General features: G+C 40.0%; 1 protein-coding gene and 1 long non-coding RNA gene across 11 annotated transcripts in view; one reads left to right on the plus strand and one right to left on the minus strand.

Moving 5' to 3' along the window:
- The window catches only part of LOC128248136 (uncharacterized), a 135851-nt gene that overhangs the window by 40285 nt on the left and 71198 nt on the right, over positions 1-24368 (plus strand). The window lies entirely within an intron of this gene.
- Positions 11810-24368, minus strand: part of LOC106877926 (uncharacterized) — a 452094-nt gene continuing 439535 nt past the window's right edge. For all 9 annotated transcript variants that reach the window (XM_052968724.2, XM_089354030.1, XM_052968726.2 and 6 more), the window contains one exon: positions 11810-15760. In XM_052968724.2, the coding sequence (XP_052824684.1) occupies positions 12450-15760 (3311 nt within the window). In that variant the 3' untranslated portion in view covers positions 11810-12449. The remainder of the gene's footprint in view (positions 15761-24368) is intronic.

Here is a 24368-nt window from a genome sequence, read left to right on the forward strand (position 1 = left end):
AAGCAAGGAGACACAAATGCACACCTGTGCACACACACACACACATACAAACATACATACGCTTTTACTCTTTTACTTGTTTCAGTCATTTGACTGCGGCCATGCTAGAGCACTGCCATTAGTCGAGCAGATCGACCCCAGGACTTATTTTTTGTAAGCTTAGTACTTATTCTATCAGCCTCTTTTGCCGAACCGCTAAGTTACGGGGATGTAAACACACTAGCATCGGTTGTCAAGCGATGTTGGGGAGACACACACACACACATATATATATACATATATACGACGGGCTTCTTTCAGTTTCCGACTACCAAATCCACTCACAAGGCTTTGGTCGGCCCAAGGCTATAGTCGAAAACACTTGCCCAAGGTGCTACGCAGTGGGAATGAACCCAGAACCATGTGGTTGGTAAGCAAGCTATTTACCACACAGCCACTCCTGCGCCTATAAATATATGACAGGCTTCTTTCAGTTTTCATCCCACAAATCCACTCACAAGGGTTCAGTCAGTCTAGGGGCTATCGTAAAAAACACTTGCCCATACTTTGGGACTGAACCCAAAACCATGTGGTTGGGAAGTAAACTTCTTAACCACACAACCATGCCTACATGTGAGTTTCCACTCAACTATGTGTCCACTGCATCTTATTGCAGAAACAGCTGCAAGCTAATGAAGTTCATAAAATAATTGTGTATTCCTTTGTCATTTCATTTTCTTATTACCACTCTATACTCAGCTAATGCTTTTTGTTCTGATGCTTATGTATATTGAGTTCTACACCAAGTTTATTAAGTATTGCAACACCTAAGCAAAATATATTAATCCTTCCTAGGATTAAGGTCAAATGAATGTGGTGATACCTAAGGTATGTTTGATCCCAAACAACATTTATTTTAGTTCTTGTTGATTGGATGATTCTGCCCAGGTGTCGAAACCATAATGATACCCATGGGGCAGCAGCTGATGATGGAGGTATCTTAGATTGTTGGTATGGCTGTTATTGTATGCTGGAATAGTTTTATAAGATATCCATTTGATATACATATGTATGTGTGTATGCATATATCATCATCAACATCATCATTGTTTAACGTCCGCTTTCCATGCTAGCATGGGTTGGATGATTTGACTGAGGACTGGTGAAACAGATGGCTACACCAGGTTCCAATCTGATTTGGCAGAGTTTCTACAGCTGGAAGCCCTTCCTAATGCCAACCACTCCGAGAGTGTAGTGGGTGCTTTTACGTGCCACCGGCATGAAGGCCAGTCAGGAGGTACTGGCAACAGCCACGCTCGAAATGGTGTAATATATCTTTTACTTGTTTCATTCATTTGACTGTGATCGTGCTGGAGCACCACCTTGAAGAATTTTAAGTCAAATGTCTTGACCCCAGTACTTATCTTTTTTTAAAGCTTAGTACTTATTCTATCAGATACTTTTTGCCAAACAGCTAGGTTACAAGGACGTAAATGCACTAACACTGGTTGTCAAGCAGTGAGGTGGGGGACAAACACAGACACAAAGACACACACACACATATACACACACACACACATATATATATATATATATATATATATATATATATACACATACAATGGACTTCTTTCAGTTTTCATCTATCAGATCCACTCACAAGGCTTTGTTCAGCCTGAGACTATAGTAGAAGACACTTGTTCAAGGTGCAATGCAGTAGAACTGAGCCCGGAAATATGTGGTTGGAAAGCAACCTTCTTGCCACACAACCATGCCTGTACCTATATCTGTGTGTCTGTGTGTCTGTGTATGCATTTCTTGGAATTCTAAACTCCCTCTCAACCAGTGAAAAATAAGAGTTTGCTATTGAAATAACAAGCAGAACACACTAATTTTTACTCATTTTGGACCACCTCTATCCTGGTCACTATTTACAATCATTGCACCAATTCATTGAAGATTATTTTTAACAGATATCGTATATCAATGAATTAATTCCATTGTCTACTCTTAGCACTATACAATAACACACTTCAAACACCAAGAATTTCACAACTTGTCACATTTTTATCATACATTTACTTATCTTTCTTTATTGCCATCAAGTGCAAAAACATTAATATTTTCGCATTTATGAACTCTCTACATTGTACTCCAACCACAAACCTTCAAACACCACAGATTAGTTGGAGTAGAACAGTTTTTCACAGTATCAATGATATTACCTTTTGTATTCATATCTACTATTCTGTGATTTAGTTGATATATTTCCCTCTTGTGTTTAGCTGCCATTTTCTACACATTTATTTTATAAGATTAAAGTTGTTAGTCAGAGGAAGAAAGGGCAGTGCACGTGACCTTTGCAGATGCTCCCAGACACACATACATGTTCTTCATCTGTCTAGCACCAAACTTAGAACAAATGAATCTCTCTCACTCTTTCTTGTCAGATTTTATGATAATGTAAATACGCAAGTGCAAAAGACACTAAAGTACCCCAACGCAAAACTCTATGGCTATTACATCAAGAACAAGATATGCAAAAATCATCATTACTGTTGTATTGTACAGACAAGAAGGTTATATTTTGAATGCAGATGGCCCTGCTCAGTATGTAGAAAAGGAGTAGGTAGTAACTCTATAAGATGTACCCGGTGCAAGCTATGGACACATAAGAGGTGCAGCAATATCAAAGGCAGGTTAACTAGGAAGTTAGTTTTTGTATGTGGCAGATGTTCAGGTGCAATAAAGACTGTAAACAAACAGGAAACAACTTCTATCTCATTCCAGAGTGAAAAACTAGAGGTAGTCGATAGCTTCCGCTATCTGGGTGACCAAGTTAGTAGTGGGGGTGGGTGCGCTGAAAGTGTAGCTGCTAGAATAAGAATAGCCTGGGCAAAGTTTAGAGAGCTCTTACCTCTGCTGGCGACAAAGGGACTCTCACTCAGAGTAAAAGGCAGACTGTATGACGCATGTGTACGAACAGCCATGCTACATGGCAGTGAAACATGGGCTGTAACTGCTGAGGACATGCGTAAGCTCGCAAGGAATGAAGCCAGTATGCTCCGTTGGATGTGTAATGTCAATGTGAATACCCGTCAGAGTGTAAGTATCTTGAGAGAAAAGCTGAACATTAGAAGCATCAATTGTGGTGTGCAAGAGACGATTGCGCTGGTATGGACATGTGGTGAGAATGGATGAGGATAGCTGCGTGAAAAAGTGCCACACCCTAACAGTTGAGGGAACCCGTGAAAGAGGTAGGCCCAGGAAGACCTGGGCTGAGGTGGTGAGGCAAGACCTTCGTACATTGGGCCTCACCGAGGCGATGACGACTGACTGAGACCTTTGGAAATGTGCTGTGCGTGAGAAGACCCGGCAAGCCAAGTGAGATCGTTGCCAGTGCCCCTGGACTGGCTCTTGTGCGGGTGGCACATAAGATGCACCATTTTGAGCGTGGCCATTGCCAGTACCGCCTGACTGGCCTTCGTAGGATTTTCGAGCGAGATCGTTGCCAGTGCCCCTGGACTCGCTCTTGTGCGGGTGGCACATAAAAGACACCATTTCGAGTGTGGCCGTTGCCAGTATCACCTGACTGGCCTTCATGCGGGTGACACGTAAAAGCACCTAGGAAGGGCATTCAGCTGTAGAAACTCTGCCAAATTTAGATTGGAGCCTGGTGTTGCCATCTGGTTTCACCAGTCCTCAGTCAAATCGTCCAACCCATGCTAGCATGGAAAGCGGACGTTAACGATGATGATGATGATATAGCAGTGGAAACAGCAGAAAGATCAAGTAATAATATGCAGCACTCAATCAAGTATATTATTAGCCTTGGGTAATAATATGCGGTACCCAATAGGTATTATTAGTCTTGGGTAATAATACCCAATCTTTCTGTTGTTTTCATGGCTATACTGCTTTCGAAATATTACCTTCTTGTCTGTACAATACAAGAGACATTTGACACTTCTAAAAACAAAGAAAAAAGTTTGTTTACATATTTTGTTGTTGTATCATTACTATTATTTGATGTTATTTAAAAGCAGTGAGCTAGCAGAATCATTAGCACACCAGGCAAAATGCTTAGAGGTATTTTACCCATCAGTACATTCTGAGTTCAAATTCCGCTGAGGTCAACTTTGCCTTTTATCCTTTCGCAGTCAATATATTAAGTACCAGTGAAACACTGGTGTCGATATAATCGACTAGTCCCCTCCCTGAATTTCACACCTTGTGCCTTTAGTAGAAAGGATAAATTAAGTACCAGTTGAGTACTGGGGTCAATGTAATTGACTTGCCCCCTCCCCCAAAATGTTAGGCCTTGTGCCTATAATTAAAAGAATCATTATTATTATCATCATCATCATTAACACTATTATTGTTATCATTAATTACTCTACATAAGGTGGCAAGCTGGCAGAATGCTTAGCGGGATTTCACCCCTTGCTACAGTCTGGGTTCAAATTCCACCGGGGTCGACTTTGCCTTTCATTCTCCCAGGGTCGATAAATTAAGTACCAGTGAAACACTGGTGTCGATGTAATCGACTAGTCCCCTCCCTGAATTTCAGGTCTTGTGCCTTTAGTAGAAAGGATAAATGATGAACCAGTTGAGTACTGGGGTTAATGTAATTGATTTGCCCCTTCCCCTCAAAATTTCAGGCCTTGTGCCTACAGTAGAAAGGATTATTTAGTATTATTAAAGGCTGTATTATCATTTAGTATATTTAGTATTATTAAAGGCACCGAGCTGGCAGAATTGTTAACATGCTGAGAAAAATACTTAGCGGTATTTCGTCTGTTTTTATGTTCTGCATTCAAATTCTGCCAAGGTCAACTTTGTCTTTCATCCTTTTGGCGGGTTTCAGGGTCGATAAAAGAAGTACCAGTTAAGTGCTGGGGGTCAATGAAATCAACTTACCCCTCCTCTAAACCTGCTGGCCTTGTGCTAAAATTTAAAACCATTATTAAAGTCTATGAGCTGGCAAAATCATAACCATGCCTGACCAAACATTTAGTGACATTTCTTCCGACTCTTTATGTTCTCAGTTCAAATTCCACTGTAGTTAACTTTGCCTTTCATCTTTTTGGGTTCAATAGAATGGAAGAGATATAGTTGATTATAATTTTGGAAAATTGTTCATTTTTTAAAATTTATATTTATTTTTTCTAGTTACTCTCTTTACTCTTTTACTTGTTTCAGTCATTTGACTGTGGCCATGCTGGAGCACCGCCTTTAGTTGAGCAAATCGACTCCAGGACTTATTTTATGTAAGTCTAGTACTTATTCTATCGGTCTCTTAGGCCGAACGGCTAAGTTACGGGGACGTAAACACACCACCATCAGTTGTTAAGCGATGTTGTGGGGGGACAAACACAGACACTCAAACATATACACACACAAACATACATACACACGCACACACATATACATATATACGATGGGCTTCTTTCAGTTTCCGTCTACCAAATCCACTCACGAGGCTTTGGTTGGCCCGAGGCTATAGTAGAAGACACCTGCTCAAGGTGCCACGCAGTGGGAATGAACCCGGAACCATGTGGTTGGTAAGCAAGATACTTACCACACAGCCACTCCTGCACCGTTCCCAATGGGGTTTTTTTTTTTTTTGTGAAGCCTTAATAGTTAATAAAGAAAACATTATTATTATTTAGGTGGTGAGCTGGTAGGGTCTTTAGCATGTCTGGCAAAATGCTTAGCAGCATTTAATCTGTCTTTACATTCTGAGTTCAAATTCTACCAAGGTCGACTTTGCCTTTCATCCTTTCGGGGTCGATAAATTAAGTACCAGTGAAACACTGCAGTTCATGTAATTGACTGGACCCCACCACCACCATATTTCCAGCCTTGTGTCAATAATAGAAAGGATTATTATTATTATTAAGGCAGTGAGCTGGTAGAATTGTTAGCACGCCGGGCAAAATGCTTAGCAGTATTTTGTCTCTGTCTTATGTTCTGAGTTCAAATTATGTGGAGGTTGACTTTGCTTTTCATTCTTTTAGGGTCAGAAAATTAAGTACCAGTTGAACAGCGGTGTTGATGTAAATGAGTAACCATGTCCCCTCAAATTTCAGGCCTTGTGCCTATGGTAAAAAGGATTATTATTTCTATCATGTGCCAGGGGAGAAAACTAGAATTAGTTGGCAGTTTCCGTTACCTAAGTGGCCAAGCCAGTAGTGGTGGGTGGATGCTCTGAGAGCGTAGAATAAGAATATTCTGGGCAAAGTTCAGAGAGCTCCTGCCTCTGCTGGTAACAAAGGGCCTCTCTCTGAGAATGAAAGTTAGACTGTATGATGCTCATGTGCGAGCAGCCATGCTCCATAGCAGTGAAACATGGGCTGTGACTACTGATGACATGCGTAGGCTTGAAAGAAACGAAGCTAGTATTCTCCACTGGATGTGTAATGTCAGTGTGCATAGACGACAGTGTGTAAGTGCCCTGAGAAAAAAGTTGGACTTAGGAAATGTCAGATGTGGTGTACAAGAGACGACTGCACTGGTATAGCCATGTGTTGCATATGGATGAGGACAGCTGTGTGAAGATGTCACACCCTAACAATGGAGGAAACCTGTGGAAGAAGTAGACCCAGGAAGACATGGGATGAATATTGGACCTCACAGAGGTAATGAGAGGCAACTGAAACCTTTGGAGACATGCTGCGCTTGAGAAGACCTAGCAAGCCAAGTGTGATTGTAGCTGTGGCTGATGTCAGTGTTGTATAACTGGCCCATTTAAAAGCACACTTCAGTTGTCGGACGCTTGTGAAGACCTGTTCAACCAAGTGAAATCATAGTTGTGGCCAATGCCTGTGCTGTCTGACTGGCACATAAAAAAGCACCATTCAAGCATGGCCACTACCAGTGCCACCTGACTGGTACCCATGCCAGTGGCACATAAAAAGCATCATTCGAGCGTGGCTGATGCCAGTGGCATGTAAAAAGCACCATTCAAGTGTGGTCAATGCCAGTGCTGCTTGACTGGCGCTTGTGCCAGTACCACAGATTTGCTTGTCAGTTGTTTGACCTTAACCAGTTGAGCATGTCCTTTGATAGCTGATGATATGTGCATCACTGATCCTAGGCAGAAGTAGTGGGGGAGCATCATAGACATGTGTTGAGAGGAATTCTTTGGGGTTTTATCAATTCCTCCTGGAAACATGGGGGGTTTCATTCAACATCCTTAAACAACCCTTATTCAGGGACCTTTTGAGTGGGATGGGCTACTCGACCTGAAGAAAATTCTAACTGGGCCCCACCTGCAAGGTCATGTGCTGTTTGATATGAGAACACTATGTTGCGCACATATGGTTGTGATGCATGTGCCTGGTGTACCCTTATCAAACGGATAGCCATGATGGATATACTGGGCTTCATACATTTTCACTTTAGTATCACTTTGATGGCATGCACTGCTCTCTCACTCAATAATAATAGTAATGATAATAATAATTATTGTTATTATTATAGTCCTTTCTATTATAGGTACAATGCCTGAAATTTTAGTGGCGGGGGCTAGTGAATTACATTGACTCCAGTGTTTGGTATTTAATTTATCAATCCCAGAGGGAGGAAAAGACAAAGCCAACCTCAGCGGAATTTGAACTCAGAACATAAAGACGGATGAAATGCTGCTAAGCATTTTACCCAATCTGCTAATGATTCTGCTCGTTCAGTGCCAATAATAATAATAATAATAATAATAATAATAATAACAACAACAACAGTTGTAGAAGTAGTTTCCAGTGATAACAGAAAGAAATGTCCTTGATCCTGGGAATCATGCAGACATCAACATGAGAAACAAATATTTGAGAATCAAAACCAAAGAAAAGAAAAATCCCTCAAAAAAAAAAAACATTGAGTCATGCAAACAGACAAGAAGAAAATTATATGTTGACATTGAAATAATTATTTTTCCATTTTTTATCTTTTGTTTATGTTGAACAGTGACAAACATAAATACACAGAGGGACACAAGTCAACTTTTAGGTGGCCGTACAAGTTGCAAGAAATAGCAACCTAATCTCTGTCAAAACACACCCAGCTGTCTTTAAAGAAAAGAGAGACACACTGGATATTTTGATTGAGCAAACAAATATGACTAGATGATCACAGTTGGAAAGCTTTTGATTATTGGTTGGCTCAATCAGGGTCGAACTATTGTTTAATAACATATACAGACATGCATGCACACACACACACACTGAGATTCACATAAAGAAATACATACACACACACATTTATTCATGGAGGCTGGTATGAAACTGGATTCACAAGGCATAAGCAATGTGAATCAACAACCTTCATGCCTTTCTGAGTGATTGAATTTGGTTGTTTCCATCTAAATGAAGAATCAATGCTGTTTCTGGAAATCTGTTCTTACAGTGCTACACCAACACACAAATAGATATATCATCATTTAACGTCTATTGTCCATGCTGGTATGGGTTGGACAATTTGACCAGAGCTGGCAAGCTTCACCAGACCCCAGTCTGATTTGGCATGGTTTCTACAGCTGGATGCCCTTCCTAACACAAAGGACTTTACAGAGTGTACTGGGTGCTTTTACATGGCACAGCCATGAGTGCTTTTCACCACCAGAGGGACTGGTTTTAACACTTCTGCTGCAGAGTACTGCAAGTCACCAGTTCTTTGTCATCTCCTCTGAAATATTCAGTGTCTTGAGGTCGTTCTTCAGTACTCCATTCCATGTCTTCCTGGGTGTCCTACTTCCACGTGTTCCAATATATATATGTATATATATAAACAATATTGAAAAGATTTACACAAGGTATGTGTTTAGTCAGTTTGTGGACAGGCTGAAACTATAGGCATAAGAGAATATATTCTAACCAATTCACCTGGTGTTGAAACACCTGAAAGTCATTGATAAGATAACCTGCATCAGGTCCTGTTACAGGAGCAATAGACATTAATGTTTTGTCATCTTTGTGACTTGACAGTGGTATGTGGTATTGAGAAGTCACGAAGATAACAAAACATAAATGTCTATTGCTCTTGTAATGGGATCTGGTACAAGTTATCTCACTTGTCTTATTATTTCCCGGTGTTTTAACACCAAGTGAATTCATGAGAATACATGCTTTTAGACCTACAACCACAGCCTGCCTATAAATTGACAAAACACATACTTTGTGTGTGTGTGTGTGTGTGTGTATCTAGGCTCAACAAAGGAGGTTTTACGTGATTGTTCTACCTGCTAGAAATAACAGGGAATAAGGCGGCGAGCTGGCAGAAACATTAGCACGCCGGGCAAAATGCTTAGCGGTATTTCGTCTGCTGTTACGTTCTGAGTTCAAATTCCGCCGAGGTTGACTTCGCCTTTCATCCTTTTGGGGTCGATAAATTAAGTACCAGTTACACACTGGAGTCAATCCAATTGACTAAATCCCTTTGTCTGTTCTTGTTTGTCCCCTCTATGGTTTAGCCCCTTGTGGGCAATAAAGAAATAAGAAATAATAGGGAAGACTCCCTTGAACAACTCCCCCACTCTTTTAAAAATGCGAGAAACTTTGGACAGTTTGGTCTAGAAAACTTTTTGTTGGTCTTTGGGATCACAGCTGACTTGACTGGAGCTAAACATCAGTAACCACAATATATGTAACTGATATACATATTATACACATAATATGAGATTTTTTTAAAAAATAATTTCTAAATATACACGTAATTGTATACACATATACAGTTATGGGGAGTAGTTGATAAAGGGACTGCTTAATTGTCACTTGACTTTTTTTAGAAATAGCTGCCAAATCACACCCTTTTATCATCATTATCATTTTAACATCCACTTTTCCACGCTTGCATGGGTCAAATGGAATTTGTTGAGGCACATTTTTTACAGCTGGATGCTTTTTCTGTTTCCAAGCAAGATAATATTTCCCTATGGCCATATATGTTTTTCACAGAAAACCAGAAATGAACAACACTGCTTGTATGACTGATGTTTGCAGCCTTTATGTCAAGGCAGTGACACATGCAAAACACACATGCATACATACACACTTTTGGGTTCCGCTTTTGCCTAAAATGTCACACTCGGGGCCAGAACCTAAGACCACATGATTAGAAGCAAGCCTCTTAACCGCCCAACCATACCTTCTGCTTCCTGTTTTTAACAACTCAAAAGAGAAAAAAAAAACAACGGAAGATGACATTGGAAAATATAGTCCTAGATATTCAGAAAGTGGTGGTGCATGGCTTAGTGGTTAGGGTGTTGGACTCCTGAACGTAAGATTGTGGTTTCGATCCCTGGACTAGCCAATCCATCGTGTTCTTGAGCAAAACACTTCACTTCATGTTGTTCCAGTCCTCTCAGCTGTAGAAATGAGTATCACTAGTGGAGGTGTATGACTTAGTGGTTAGGGTGTTGGATTCATGACCGTAAGATTGTGGTTTTGATTCCTGGACTGGATGATCCATTGAGTTCTTAAGCAAAACACTTCATTTCACATTGCTCGTGTCCACTCAGCTGTAGAAATGAGTTTAGCCTGGAGAGAGATGGGCTCTGCCAGGCTTTCTCATTTTAGATATGCTGCATGGCTGCAGTGCCTCAATGACCCCCAAGGGGTTAAAAGTCTTGTCATTATCATCATGATATTCAAAAAGTGGTGATGGTCAAGGCTGGGACATCTTTGAACATAAATATTCCCAATCGAGGTAGACAGGGAAAAGGAATGACCATATTTACATACATTTACACATACAGCAGTCACAAATGTGAACTCATAGACAGAACTTTTGTATACTCTCTCTTTTACATGTTTCAGTCATTTGACTGCGGCCATGCTGGAGCACTGCCTTTAGTCGAGCAAATCGACCCCAGGACTTATTCTTTGTAAGCCTAGTCATTATTCTATTGGTCTCTTTAGCCGAACCGCTAAGTTACGGGGACGTAAACACACCAGCATCGATTGTCAAGCGATGTTGGGGGGGGGGGACAAACATAGACACACAAACACACACACACATATATATATATATATATATATACGACGGGCTTCTTTCAGTTTCCGTCTACCAAATCCACTCACAAGGCTTTGGTCGGCCTGAGGCTATAGTAGAAGACACTTGCCCAAGGTGTTACACAGTGGGACTGAACCCGGAACCATGTGGTTGATAAGCAAGCTACTTACCACACAGCCACTCCTGTGCCTATGTGTATATGTATGTATAAAGGGACGGGTATGGCAAGTAGTCAAGGAGTTCATTTTGCAGTCAATAGGTTCTGGGTTCAATCTCACCTTGTAGCATCTTAGACAAGTGTCGTTTTTTTTTTTTTTTTACTGTAACCTTGGATTGACTCAAGCTTATGAGTGATACGGCGTAGATAAAAAGTGTGTAGTCATCTGTTAAATGGATTGTACCTTCATTTTAAAGGAAGGACATCTAGCTGTAAAAATCCATCTCAGCGAATGCAGTTAGGAGGTTTATTTTGCAGCCATGCAGATTCCAGTGTTGGTCATATTGTGCGGTATTTTGGACAAGTGTCATTCTGTATGTAGTCTTGGGATGACCAATATCTCGTGACTGAAATTTGGTAGAAGATAATCATGCAGAAGCCTTTATTGTATTTATACACCTCTATGTTTGCTTATATTAGAGCTGTGTTCCTTTGTGGCATCTTTGTAAGGTATAGATCGATAAAACAAGTACAGGGTGGTGCTGAAGCATGGTCGCAGCCTTATCGCTGAAACCAATAAAAGAATATACAAGTGCCAAGTCGCATATAGAGACGCACAGACAACGATGTTAACATAACTTTTATCAAAAAATAACATGAAAGAAATTTGAAAAAAAAGTGAAACAATTTTAATGAATTTTTTTTTTATAATATTTTGAGAGGAAAAAAAAACAAAAAAAAACAATGAAAGAAGACGAGAGAGGAAAAAATAGCGAACTCCTGGTGTGTTGGAATGAGAAGGGGATGGGGAGATATTTATATATCAATGATAATAAAGATTACAAGAATATCCTTGCATAATAATAATTATAATAATAATAATTATAATAATTATAATTATATTAATAGTAATTATCATAATAATAATTGTAATACACACACTTCTTGTATGCAAATTAACATACATTGAATTGTCATAATATACATATATACATACATAGATAGATATATATATGCATGTAAATATACATACATCCATACACATATGTATATTCATTTATATATATATATATACATATATACACACACATACATATATATATATACATGTATGTACACTCGTACACAATCATACACAGACGTATATGGTGACATATACACACACATGCACACACGCACACACATATACACATACACCATCACACGTCAATATAGATATCTGTATTTATAATATTTTATCTTATTTTATTTTTTTCATTTTTATTTTATTTCTAGAGCTGAGTTACCACAATATTTGTGATTGTGGTTACTTGCCCTTCGCAGTGAGTTCATGTGAGACACTGCCCTTGTTTGCAAGTTCATGTGCCATCTCATAGTATTTGGTAAACTTAGCCGTATGATCCAGAGGTAGATAGACAAATGGACTCATGCTGAACGGATCACGAATGCTAAATTTTTTCACAGATGACAAATGACACCGGCTCAGGTGGTAGCGACAGGAGCCTTTCGACGCACACTGCCGACTACAGGCTGGACATTTATAATCACCACTGTCAGAATCGCTGGCCGGAGAAGTTAGATCCCCATGGCCAGCATCAGTAGAATTGTCCAAGACAGACGATTCTTCCCGGTCAGAAACTTTTTCCTTATCTTCATCTTTTTGACATTTTGTCGATAAATTCAATGGAATAGCAATCTCTGGCGATGAAGAGGGAATAACTGTCTGGCACTTGGAGGGATGACTATCGTTTGAGGGTAATTTCATGCTATCTGTGTTTGTTATCAGTTTTTGTAAGCTATCTAAGGGATGTTCACATGTCATAGGCTGACCATAGACAAAACTGCTTAAAGAGTCGAGAGCAGAGGAATGTGAAGAGCTAGGCTCTGTAGTTGGCGGCAGCTGAAGGTATTTTTCTTCAAGGGCTTCTTTACACAGTTTCTTCTCAGCACTTGCAGTGGGGCTCTTGGAATTCTCTTCTTTATTGATATCACTGGAACTGGACAGAATCTTCTCTTCGGATTTTACACTTGGTGTGTTCACTTGCTTTGTAATCTGTTCGCACATATCTGATAAAGACTGTAGTTCTTTGCCGGCCGTTTTGAAGGACTCGTTACTTTCTTGCTCCGAGCCACCTTCGTCGTTTGTTTCCTGGCACAAAGCAGGCTGGCTCGAAGGCACAGTCGGAAAGTAAGAACTACTTCGCAGACTAGGTTTCTGTTGGCTTGGAATCTGGATGTATCTCGACGATGGGCTTTCAGGTGTCGTTACTCGTTTAATTTCTTGGGTGACTGCTGTTGTCGAGCTGCTTGAAGAGCTGGTGTTGTTGGACACTTCTTTATGACTACTACTCTTATCAAATTTAGTTTTGAAACTCTTTTGTATAAATGATTCCATTGCTCGAAGTGCTGAAAGTCCACCTGTATCGCTGCAACCAGGATCGATTATGTCTAAGTGTACCTTATCTGTTTCTTTACGGATATTTGTTGTGTTGTTGTTACTGTTACCGTTGCTGTCCTCTTCAGAAACTCGAGGAAGTATCACTTTCAGATTATTTACTTTCTCTTCAGGTGTTGAGCTTTCCATAATCTCAGTTTTTGGTTCCAATTTCGATGGACTACACACTGGTACTTCCTTCAAACTATCACACCTTTCATCCACTTCTTTCGGCTCGGTTTTTACTTTGGTGATATCATAATCTGTGCTGTCAGGAACTGTTGGCCGATTAGGGCTTGTTTTTCGGACTGGATTACTGATATTGGAACCTGTGTTTGCGTTTGGAGTTTCAACCTTTTTCTGTTGTCGGCGCTGATCATCGTCAGCGTTCAGTTTCATCTTTAGGGCATCGATGACACCTGATCGCTGCCGTACACATGTGCGGATATGTTCTACAAATACCTGCATCTCAATGCATTTTCCACAGTTCTCACAAGTAATATAGCCATCTTCATCTTTGGCAACTATATCAGTGAACTTTACATTTGGACTGTTTAAGCTCTCGTGGCTGACACATTTGCGTTTAAACTCCAATAAAGTTGCAACAGTGGGGTTAGCACCTAGACCAAGCTTGTCCTCGCTGCTGAAGGGACGCTTCCGTCGTGCTCGTAACAGGATTTCTGGGGAATTATAAGAACGTAGAATTTGTTTCTTGTGATGTCCTGACATAATCATGTGGTTTGCTAAACCTTCCATATCATTGTAGGTCTCCTGGCAAACCTTACACTTAAAGATACACTCTTTTTCAAGATCTCGATCACAGTAAGAGGAGCATTTATGTGACCTGCGACCATGATCTGAACTGACAATTTTCGTATAGTGTTGAGTTTGCATCATATGCAAAGTCAACTCAGGAAGTGTCTTAAATGACTCGCCACACTGCATGCAACGCAGAATACGCCTGGTCTGTTCGGACTCCTGGTTTAGCCACATATCCTGACCTCGTACAAGTTTTGGGTACTCCATCAGACTAGCATCTTTGCTGCCAGGAGGTATGTGATGTGTCTCTTGAAGATGGATACTCAAGTCATACAGTGTGCTAAATACCTTCTGACAAGAGCACCTGTGTGTTGTGTATCGGCTGCTGCCGCTGCCACCTTCCGTGCAGCTGTCACTCGGTGTCTCCACCATTTGACTCATCAACGAATTGTTGCTGTTCACCTTCAGACTGGACCCTACATCTGTGTTGACATTGTTGCTATAGTCGGACAGATTGCTACTGATCAGGTGACTTGTGCTGAAGTGATTGACTGGAAGCTGACTGATAACTACTGGATCTTCGATGGATTTGTTCACTCGGATATTGGTACCATTTATGTGGAAATCACCGCCAAACCGTTGTTGGAGACTCTTCAAACTTGAAGACAAACCCCCACTGATGCCATTCGAGACTGAGAGGGGTGATGTGTGAGTTTTGGTTTTGGTTTTCTTTGACAAATCCAATGGTTCGTCGGAATTACTGCTAGAGCTGGCTGTCATGTGATGGTTTGTTGTTCGGGATGGAGTTGTATTTGATGTCATGGTGTTGGTGCTGCTGTTAGCGGTGTTGTTGATGATATGTGAATGAGCATTGTTGCTACGGTGATGGCTAGTGTGATGACTACCGGACGTGGTACTGTTGTTACTGCTATGGCTAACACTACTACCAAGTGACCGATATAGACCGTTGATGGGTTTGTACTGATCCCGGACACTTTGTCTCGATGTGGTCAGATTGTGTGAAGAATGGGAAATAGTCCGAGTGATAACTGACACCGGTATGGTTGCTGTAGCGGTGTGAGGTGGTAACGTTACTGATGACTGACCAGACAACGAATTGTCTGTAATGACTGAACTACGACGTAGTGGAGATGGTGGTGTCATGTCTCTGAGCGGTGATCCTTTTGTAGGGGTGCACACAGGTGGTGGTGGTGGCGGTGGCGGTGGAGTCAGTATTTTCGATTCCACTTTCACCTGACCTTTGGCTTGAGGGCTTGGTTGTTCTGGCGGAGATCCAAAGTCGGATTCATTGTCTGGTTGGCTTGACTGTGAATTAGAGTCCTGTTCATCATCCAGATCTTTGTCTCCATCACCTTCTACTGAGTCATTTGATTTCTGTTTCATGCTGTTATCTTCATCTGAAGCTGAAATTAAAAGAAAGAAAAAAAAAAAAAAAAGAAATTAGTCAGCATCTATAAAAAAAAAATCAGTTTAACATTTATAAAAAAAAAAAAGCAATATTAATAATCCAATAATATTTAAATATTTACAAGTGTGGAGTCTTGAGATCACTAATACAACCAAACATCAGATTGAATTAATTATAATATTTAGCTCTTGTTTCCATAGTTCAAATGCTACGGAAGCTGACACAACCTTTCATCCCTCTAAGGTCAATAAATTAAGCTCTATACACTGATGCCACCAGTGTAGTAATACACTTTGTCCAGGACATCTATGAATTGAAGTAAAGCTTGAAATTACCACCATATGTCCAGTATGCAATATCTATTCCCCCATCACCCTTTAGAATAACTAGCACTTATTTTCATTGAATCAGAAGTGATATACAGTTAAGTTGGCTTTGTCAAAGTGTGAACTTAGTTAACATATTCAGATTATTGGGTTTGACCTAATTATCTAAGTTGGTGGGGAGCTGGCAGGATTGATAGTATGCCAAGCAAAATGCTTTGCAGCGTTATGTCTGTCTTTATGTTCTGGGTTCAAATTCCACTGAAGTTGACTTCGCTTTTCATCCTCTCAGGGTCGATAAAATAAGTACCAGCTGAACACTGGGGTCAATGTAATCAACTTAAGCATTCTTGCATATGAGTATGAAAATGAAAAACTGCACCTTTGAGCTAAGCGATGTTGAGCCAGTGTGGCAGAGTAGGCTCATCAAACCCAGGCTCAAATTCACAGCCTCCACATCAGCCTGTCGATAATAGAAAGAACAGGCTGAAGCCTTCATCCTGCAGTGGACTCAACATGGGCAATCTAATCTAATCTAAAGTGGCAAATTAGAAGAATCATTAGAGCATGGGACATAATGCTATGTGGTATTTATTTCAGCTTGCTGTGCTCTGAGTTCAGTGGAGGCGCAATAGCCCAGTGATTAGGGCAGCGGACTCGTGGTCATAGGATCGCGGTTTCGATTCCCAGACCGGGCGTTGTGAGTGTTTATTGAGTGAAAACATCTAAAGCTCCACGAGGCTCCGGCAGGAGATGGTGGTGAACCCTGCTGTACTCTTCCACCGTAACTTTCTCTCACTCTTACTTCCTGTTTCTGTTGTGCCTGTAATTCAAAGGGTCAGCCTTGTCACACTGTGTCATGCTGAATATCCTTGAGAACTACGTTTAGGGTACACGTGTCTGTGGAGTGCTCAGCCACTTGCACATTAATTTCATGAGCAGGCAGTTCAGTTGATTGGATCAACTGGAACCCTCGACGTCATAACCGACGGAGTGCTCTGAGTTCAAACCCTGTCAAGGTCAACTTTACCTTTTATCTTTTAGGGGTAATAAAAAAAAAATACTAATCCAAAGTAGCAAGATTTGTGGAACTATGAGAACATCAAACCAAATATCTTGTAGATTTTGTTCCGACTCTTCATGTTTTGAGTTTAGATCTCACCATGACCTACTGGGGTGGTATATTTAACCCTTTCCTTGGTTTAACACCACCACCACCTGACACTTTGAAAGCCTTTGGTAGAATCTATTTTGTTGCAAGCATTTGGACCCGGTAACGTTTTTGAGGATACCTCCCTCCCATCAGTCTTGGAGGTCTTGTAATGAACCAAAAGCACTACCTTATTACCTGACTGAAAGATAAAAACCCAAGGAAAAAGAAAAGCAAAATACCAAATAAAGAAAGACTTATTAACAGCTAATGATATAATATGCATATAAGCTTATGATATAATTATGATTACAAATTTTGGCTCAAGGCCAGCAATTTCACAGGAGTGGGTAGGTTGATTACATTAATTTCAATACTCAACTGATACTTACTTTACCAACTCTGAAAGGATGAAAGGTAAAGTTGATCTCAGCGGAATTTGAATTTGGAACGTGAAGGACAAAATGCCAAGAAGCATTTTGTCCAACATGCTAACAATTCTGCCAGCTGGTCTGGCTTGCAGATTATGATATGATATAATAATAACAATTACGATATAATAAAATGGACCAATTTCAGACAGACGAAAGAACAACAGGTCCACTGATGTTGTTCTTTAGCAACGAAAAGTTATATAGTTAAATTTCTGTCAATGGACCCTGTTATCCCGTGTGTGTGTTTGTGTGTGTGAGACCCAGCGTTTGACAATGTGTGTTCATTTGTAGATGTCCTGTAACACAGCAGTTCAGCAAATGAGATCAATAGCATAAGTACCAGACAAAAAAGAAAAGTAGTGGGGTTAATTTGTTTGGCTAGATCCAGCAAGGTCACAATACTCTGACTGAAACCAAATTTAAAGATGAAAGATCCTAGGCTTGAACTCTGCACTCTGAAACACTAACCAAATGTGTAAACTAATACAGCATGTGGAAGCATATTTTCTCCTATACATTTTAGAGCCCTCCACATCTGCGTATATCTTTCTCTCTCATATTCAGATGAGTGCATAAGCCATTTAGATGTATGTAGTAGCGTCAATGTGGTCAAGATCACAGCATAGATCATGGTACTGGAAATATAAAAATATCATCATCATAGGATACAAAAGCATTGAGTTGAAGACTAATCGCTAAATACTCTCTTTACTCTCATTTACTTGTTTCAGTCATTTCACCGTGGCCATGCTGGAGCACCGCCTTTACAGTCGAGCAAATTGACACCAGGACTTATTCTTTGTAAGCTCAGTACTTATTCTATCGGTCTCATTTGCCGAACCGTTAAGTTATGGGGACGTAAACACACCAGCACCGGTTGTCAAGCGATGGTGGGGGGACAAACACACACACAAACACACACACACACACATACATATATATATATATATATATATATACATACATACATACATATATATATATACGATGGGCTTCTTTCAGTTTCCGTCTACCAAATCCACTCACAAGGCTTTGGTCAGCCCGAGGCTATAGTAGAAGACACTTGCCCAAGGTGCCACGCAGTGGGACTGAACCCGGAACCATGTGGTTTGTAAGCAAGCTACTTACCACACAGCCACTCCTACGCCTATGGGTGAATCCTATACAGAATTTTTTTTTTTTTTCTGAAGAAGAAAAAACTGACTGCTATGGATTTGTCTCTTCTCTAGCATGGCAATTAAACGTCATCATCACCTTTATAATTTAACATCCATTTTCCATGCTGGCATGGGTTAGATGGACAGGAACCGTCTAGGCTTCAGTTGTTTGTTTTGTCATGGTTTCTAAGGCTGGATGCCCTTCTTAACACTAACCACTTTACAGAGTGTGCTGGGTGCTTCTAACGCAGCCACTGATAGATGCATTTTATGTGGCATCAGCTTGATCTAATGAGTACATGTAATTATGTGTTTATGGATGTATATGTATTTGTGTGTGTGTGTGTGTGTGTGTGTGCATGAAAAAATGTATTTTTGGTTAATATTATTATTAGTATTCAAATAATGAAGGCAGCAAGCTAGCCGAATCGACAGCATGCCTGATAAAATGCTTAGAAGTATCTCTTCTGACTTTATGTTGAGTTCAAATTCCGCTGAGGTCAACTTTATCTTTCATCCTTTCCAGGGTTTATAAAATAAGTACCAATTGAGTACTACACTCTCTGAGTGGTTGGCGTTAGGAAGAGCATCCAGATGTAGAAACTCTGCCAAATCAGATTGGAGCCTGGTGTAGCCATCTGGTTCGCCAGTCCTCAATCAAATCGTCCAACCCATGCTAGCATGGAAAGTGGACGTTAAACGATGATGATGATGATGAGTACTGGGGTCAATATACTCAACTCATCCACTCCTGCCAAAATTTCAAGCCTTGTACTTTATTGTAGAAAGGATTATTACTGTTTTGTCACTGAAGATTGAGTTTATAGTTTCACTTTCACCTCATTTCAGATAATAAATTCCAAATAATCTTCAGATCTTCCTTTGACAACAGGTAGGCATTAAAACACACACACACTTGTTTATTGTTGAAATCAGAAACATTATGTGAGATGTCATCTGTATCAAACAACTTAGATATATATATATATATATATGTGTATATATCTATCATGGACTCTCCTGTTGTTAGACGACAGATGATTTGTTTGTAGTGATCAAATGTTTGTGTACACATAAGCTCAATCCCTCCATCAAATCAACATTTCCTGTACAGATGCACCATGTGCCACATGTCAGATGATGAAATGATCGCAGAGCAACATAAAATGAAGTGTTTTGCTTAAGAACACAACACCCCGTCTGGGAATCGAACCCACGATCTTGCAATCATGAGTGCAACACCCTAACCACTAAGCTATGTGCCTTCGCCATATATATATATATATATATATATATATATATATATACTGTAAATCCTTGAGTATAATACGCAGGAGGTTTTTAGGGGGTTGTACCTCTAAATCTTGTGTATAATACGCACCCCTTCTCTAACTTGAGTCAATGAGGTCTATATAAAGTCCTTGGTTTGTAAATGTATATACGGTAACGTCCTTTATTATTATTGTATACATAACATAATGCAAATGTGTAGCTTTTTTGTGCACTTTGTTTGCAGAAAATAAAGAAATAACAGTAATAACTTCAGTGAAAAATAAATATTAATTAAAATGCCTTTACATATTTATCACTGAGAAAATTTTGCTTAGAAAATATTTTTCATTTCTAACCTCGTATATAGTACACACTAGAAATTTTGACCTTTAAATTTTGGGAAAAAATGTACGGATTATACTCGAGGATTTACAGTATATATATATATATATATATATATATAAATAAAAATTCTGTAGTCAAATAGGGCTAACATACTTAGCCCTTTAGCATTGATTACTTTGTCAAATGTAGTACTCATTCATTCATATTGTTTTGTATTTATCATAGATCTTGTAGCTTTAAGATTTTGATGATGTGATTGTTTACTTTGAGAATGAGATCATAGGTTAAGTGTGAGAAGCCAGATCTAACCAGTTTGAACATAAAACAGGTAGAATATTTGGACTGGATATGGCTTGTTTAAATGCTAAAGAGTTAATGTAGTGATCCCTAAGAAATTTTTAATCAGTTAAAATTACATATGCAATGAAGAGAAAAAACTATTAGTGCTGTTATTGTTACGAAAAGCAAGTTAACACCCTCCAGAATCCAAGTTGATTAAACATTAAATGAGGACATGTGGTGTGTGTATGTGAAATAAAAGAATATTTTAGTAATTCTCATCATTTTTATTTATGCCTACTTTTGAATGCTTACATGGGCTGGATGGTTCTTCCCTAACACACCATCTCACCCTTTATCTTCATGTCTTCCTGGGTCTTTCACTTCCACACTGATCCTTTTTATTGACCTTCTTTACACTCCTTTACCTAGCTGTCACCCTTCATATGCATCACATGTCCATACCAGTACCACAAACTTCTCTCTGAGATGCTACATCACATTCCTCTGATAGCCAGTCTTTTCTTTTCAGCTTATCTAAAATGTGTTGTTTATACATACAAGAGTGGAGGCGCAATGGCCCAGTGGTTAGGGCAGCGGACTCGCGGTCACAGGATCACAGTTTCGATTCCCAGACCGGGTGTTGTGAGTGTTTATTGAGCGAAAACACCTAAAAGCTCCACGAGGCTCCGGCAGGGGATGGTGGCGAACCCTGCTGTACTCTTTCACCACAACTTTCTCTCACTCTTACTTCCTGTTTCTATTGTGCCTGTAATTCAAAGGGTCAGCCATGTCACACTGTATCACGTTGAATATCCCTGAGAACAATGTTAAGGGTACACGTGTCTGTGGAGTGCTCGGCCACTTGCACGTTAATTTCACGAGCAGGCTGTTCCGTTGATCAGATCAGCTGGAACCCTCGACGTCGCAAGCAACGGAGTGCCAACATCAATACATACAAGCATTGCATATCTGCCACATTTACTGCTCATGTTTCACAACCATGCAGTGTTACACTTCATACTCAAACATTACACTATTTTCCATTCACTGGGAAAGAAAATCCCTTTGATGCCAACAGAGGCAATAGCTCCCTGAATGTTTCTATCTTTGTTCTTATTGAGGTTGTTCTGCTCTTAAAGTACCTGCCTTCACTGCTAATTAGAAGTAATAGAAGATCAGTAATTTTTAGGGACCCTTCTGAGTATATCATCATTACCATTTACCATCCATTCTCCATGCTGGTATATAAATAATGGTTACCTCTCTGATGGCAACAGAATCATAGCTTCTTTTCTGATAGCTAAAACTTTTGTATTTGCTATGTTTACTTTCAAACCTCTTTAATTCTGGGCTTTGTTCCTATTTTTGGAATATCTTCAATTCAATGACATAATCAACTATGAGAATGAGTCATCAGTATATAACAGTTACCATGGACAGACAATCTTAAATTCTTCTGTTATGTCCTGGAGGACCACAATAAACAGGAGTAGGCTGAGATTTGAGCAGTGATGGATAACTACTTGCTCACTAAAATCCTCACTTCTTACTAGCTTGCTGACCATATCTCTGTACATGGCTTGCCCAATAGACAGGACCAGAGCAGCCTTCACCATTCTCAAGAACATCTGGACTTCCAGAGAAATGACCATAACAACTAAATTGTGTATTTTGAATTCTAATGTGAACTCTGTCCTTTTCTGTGGATCAGAGACATGGAGAAGGACTGAAAGGACTTTACAGAAGATACAGACCTTCATCAATAACTGACTGAGGTGTATTCTTCAAATTAGATGGCCATATAAAATAAGAAATGTAGAACTGTAACAAAGGAGCAGGCAGGTGATAGTGGAAGAACAGATCTTGAAGATGCAAGCAGGGATGGGTAGGTCAAACATTAAGGAAACCAACATCTTGCATTAAGCATTAGACCCTAGTGGAAGAGAGGGATGCCCTAAAAATAACTGAAGGTAGGATACTGAGGTAGAGCTGAAAAAGCAGGGATCCAGCTGGAGAAAAGCAGAAGAGACAGCTCAGAGTTGAGAACAAGGGAAAAAAAGTCACTGATAGCCTTTGTCCCAGTGAGAGCAATGGGCTTGAAATAAGTAATCTAAGAATCATCATCATCATCATTTAATGTCTGTTTTCCATGCCAGCATGGGCTGGATGGTTTGACTGAAAACTAATAAGCTGGGGAGCTGCATCCTGCCTAACGCCAGCCACTCCGAGAGTGTAGTGGGTGCTTTTACGTGCCACCGGCACGAGGGCCAGTCAGGCAGTACTGGCAACGGCCATGCTCAAATGGTATTTTTTTACGTGCTAACTGCACAGGGGCCAGTCCAGCGGCACTGGCAATGACCTCGCTCAAATGTTGTTTTTCACGTGCCAGTAAGGCAACGCTGGTAACGGTCATGCTCGAATGGTGCGTTTTACATGCCACCGGCACAGGAACCAGTCAGCGGCCCTGGCAACGATCACACTCGGATGGTGCTCTTAGCGTTCCACTAGCATGGATGCCAGTCAGGTGGTGCTGCCATCGGCCACGTCAGCGAATTTGATTTCGATTTCACTTGCCTCAACAGGTCTTTGCAAGCAGAGTTTAGTGTCGCTATCCTAATAATAATAATGATGATGATGATAATCCTTTCTATTATAGGCACAAGGCCAAAAATTTTGTGGGAAGTGGGTTAGTCAATTATATTGACCCCAGTGCTCAACTGGTACTTGTTTTATTGATCGCAAATGGATGAGAGGTAATGTCAGCCTTGGCAGAATTTGAACTCTGAACATAAAGATGCTTAGTGAAATGCCGCTAAGCATTTTGTCCTGCATGCTAATAATTCCACCAGCTCACCACCTTAATCATAATAAATAAACAAGGGATTTTTTTTTGTTTTCATTATTGCTGTTGTCGTAACAAATATTTGATGGATTTCCTTTCTAAATATTGTAGAGTTTACAGAGGCAGAGAGAGAGAGAGAAAAAGAGGGGTAATGTGGAGGTGAGAGACATAGTGGACACGTAAAAGTTTGGGGGTGGGGGGGGGTGAAAGGAAAGAAGGATGTAAGAAGAGAAAGAAAGAAAGACAAGATTACAAGAGCAATCTGCTCTTGGAAAGGAAGCAGATAATTCTAAACAAAGTATGTATGTATCTGCAAATAACAGCTTGTGTATGTGTGTATGTATGCAAGTATATATATATATATATATATATATATATATATATATATATATATATATATATATGTAATGAACCTATGTGTGTATGTGTATTGACAAGTAGCCATGACCTTTCAAATAGGTATGAAGCCCACATTTAATGTGGATAGGAAAACGAGGTGTAACATTCATGCCTGGGCTGAACTTAATTGTTTTAGGGATGGAGAGCAGAGAACTGTGCGTGTATGTGTGTGTCTATGTGGTGATTACATTCATTCATATATATATCCATGTGATTGTTTACAACGAAACACTATGTGTGTTTGCGTGTCCAGCACGCACACACACACACACACACACACTCACACACATATATATATATATATATATACACATGTAGAGGTACACATGCGAAAAGGAGGTTGAGTGAGGTGTGAGGTACAAGTGAACCTATGTACTCGAGGGAAAGAAAGTGTGATGT

The sequence above is a fragment of the Octopus bimaculoides genome, chromosome 6 (assembly GCF_046866305.1).
Source record: "Octopus bimaculoides isolate indiv1 chromosome 6, ASM4686630v1, whole genome shotgun sequence".
Classification (NCBI taxonomy): Eukaryota; Metazoa; Mollusca; class Cephalopoda; order Octopoda; family Octopodidae; genus Octopus; species Octopus bimaculoides.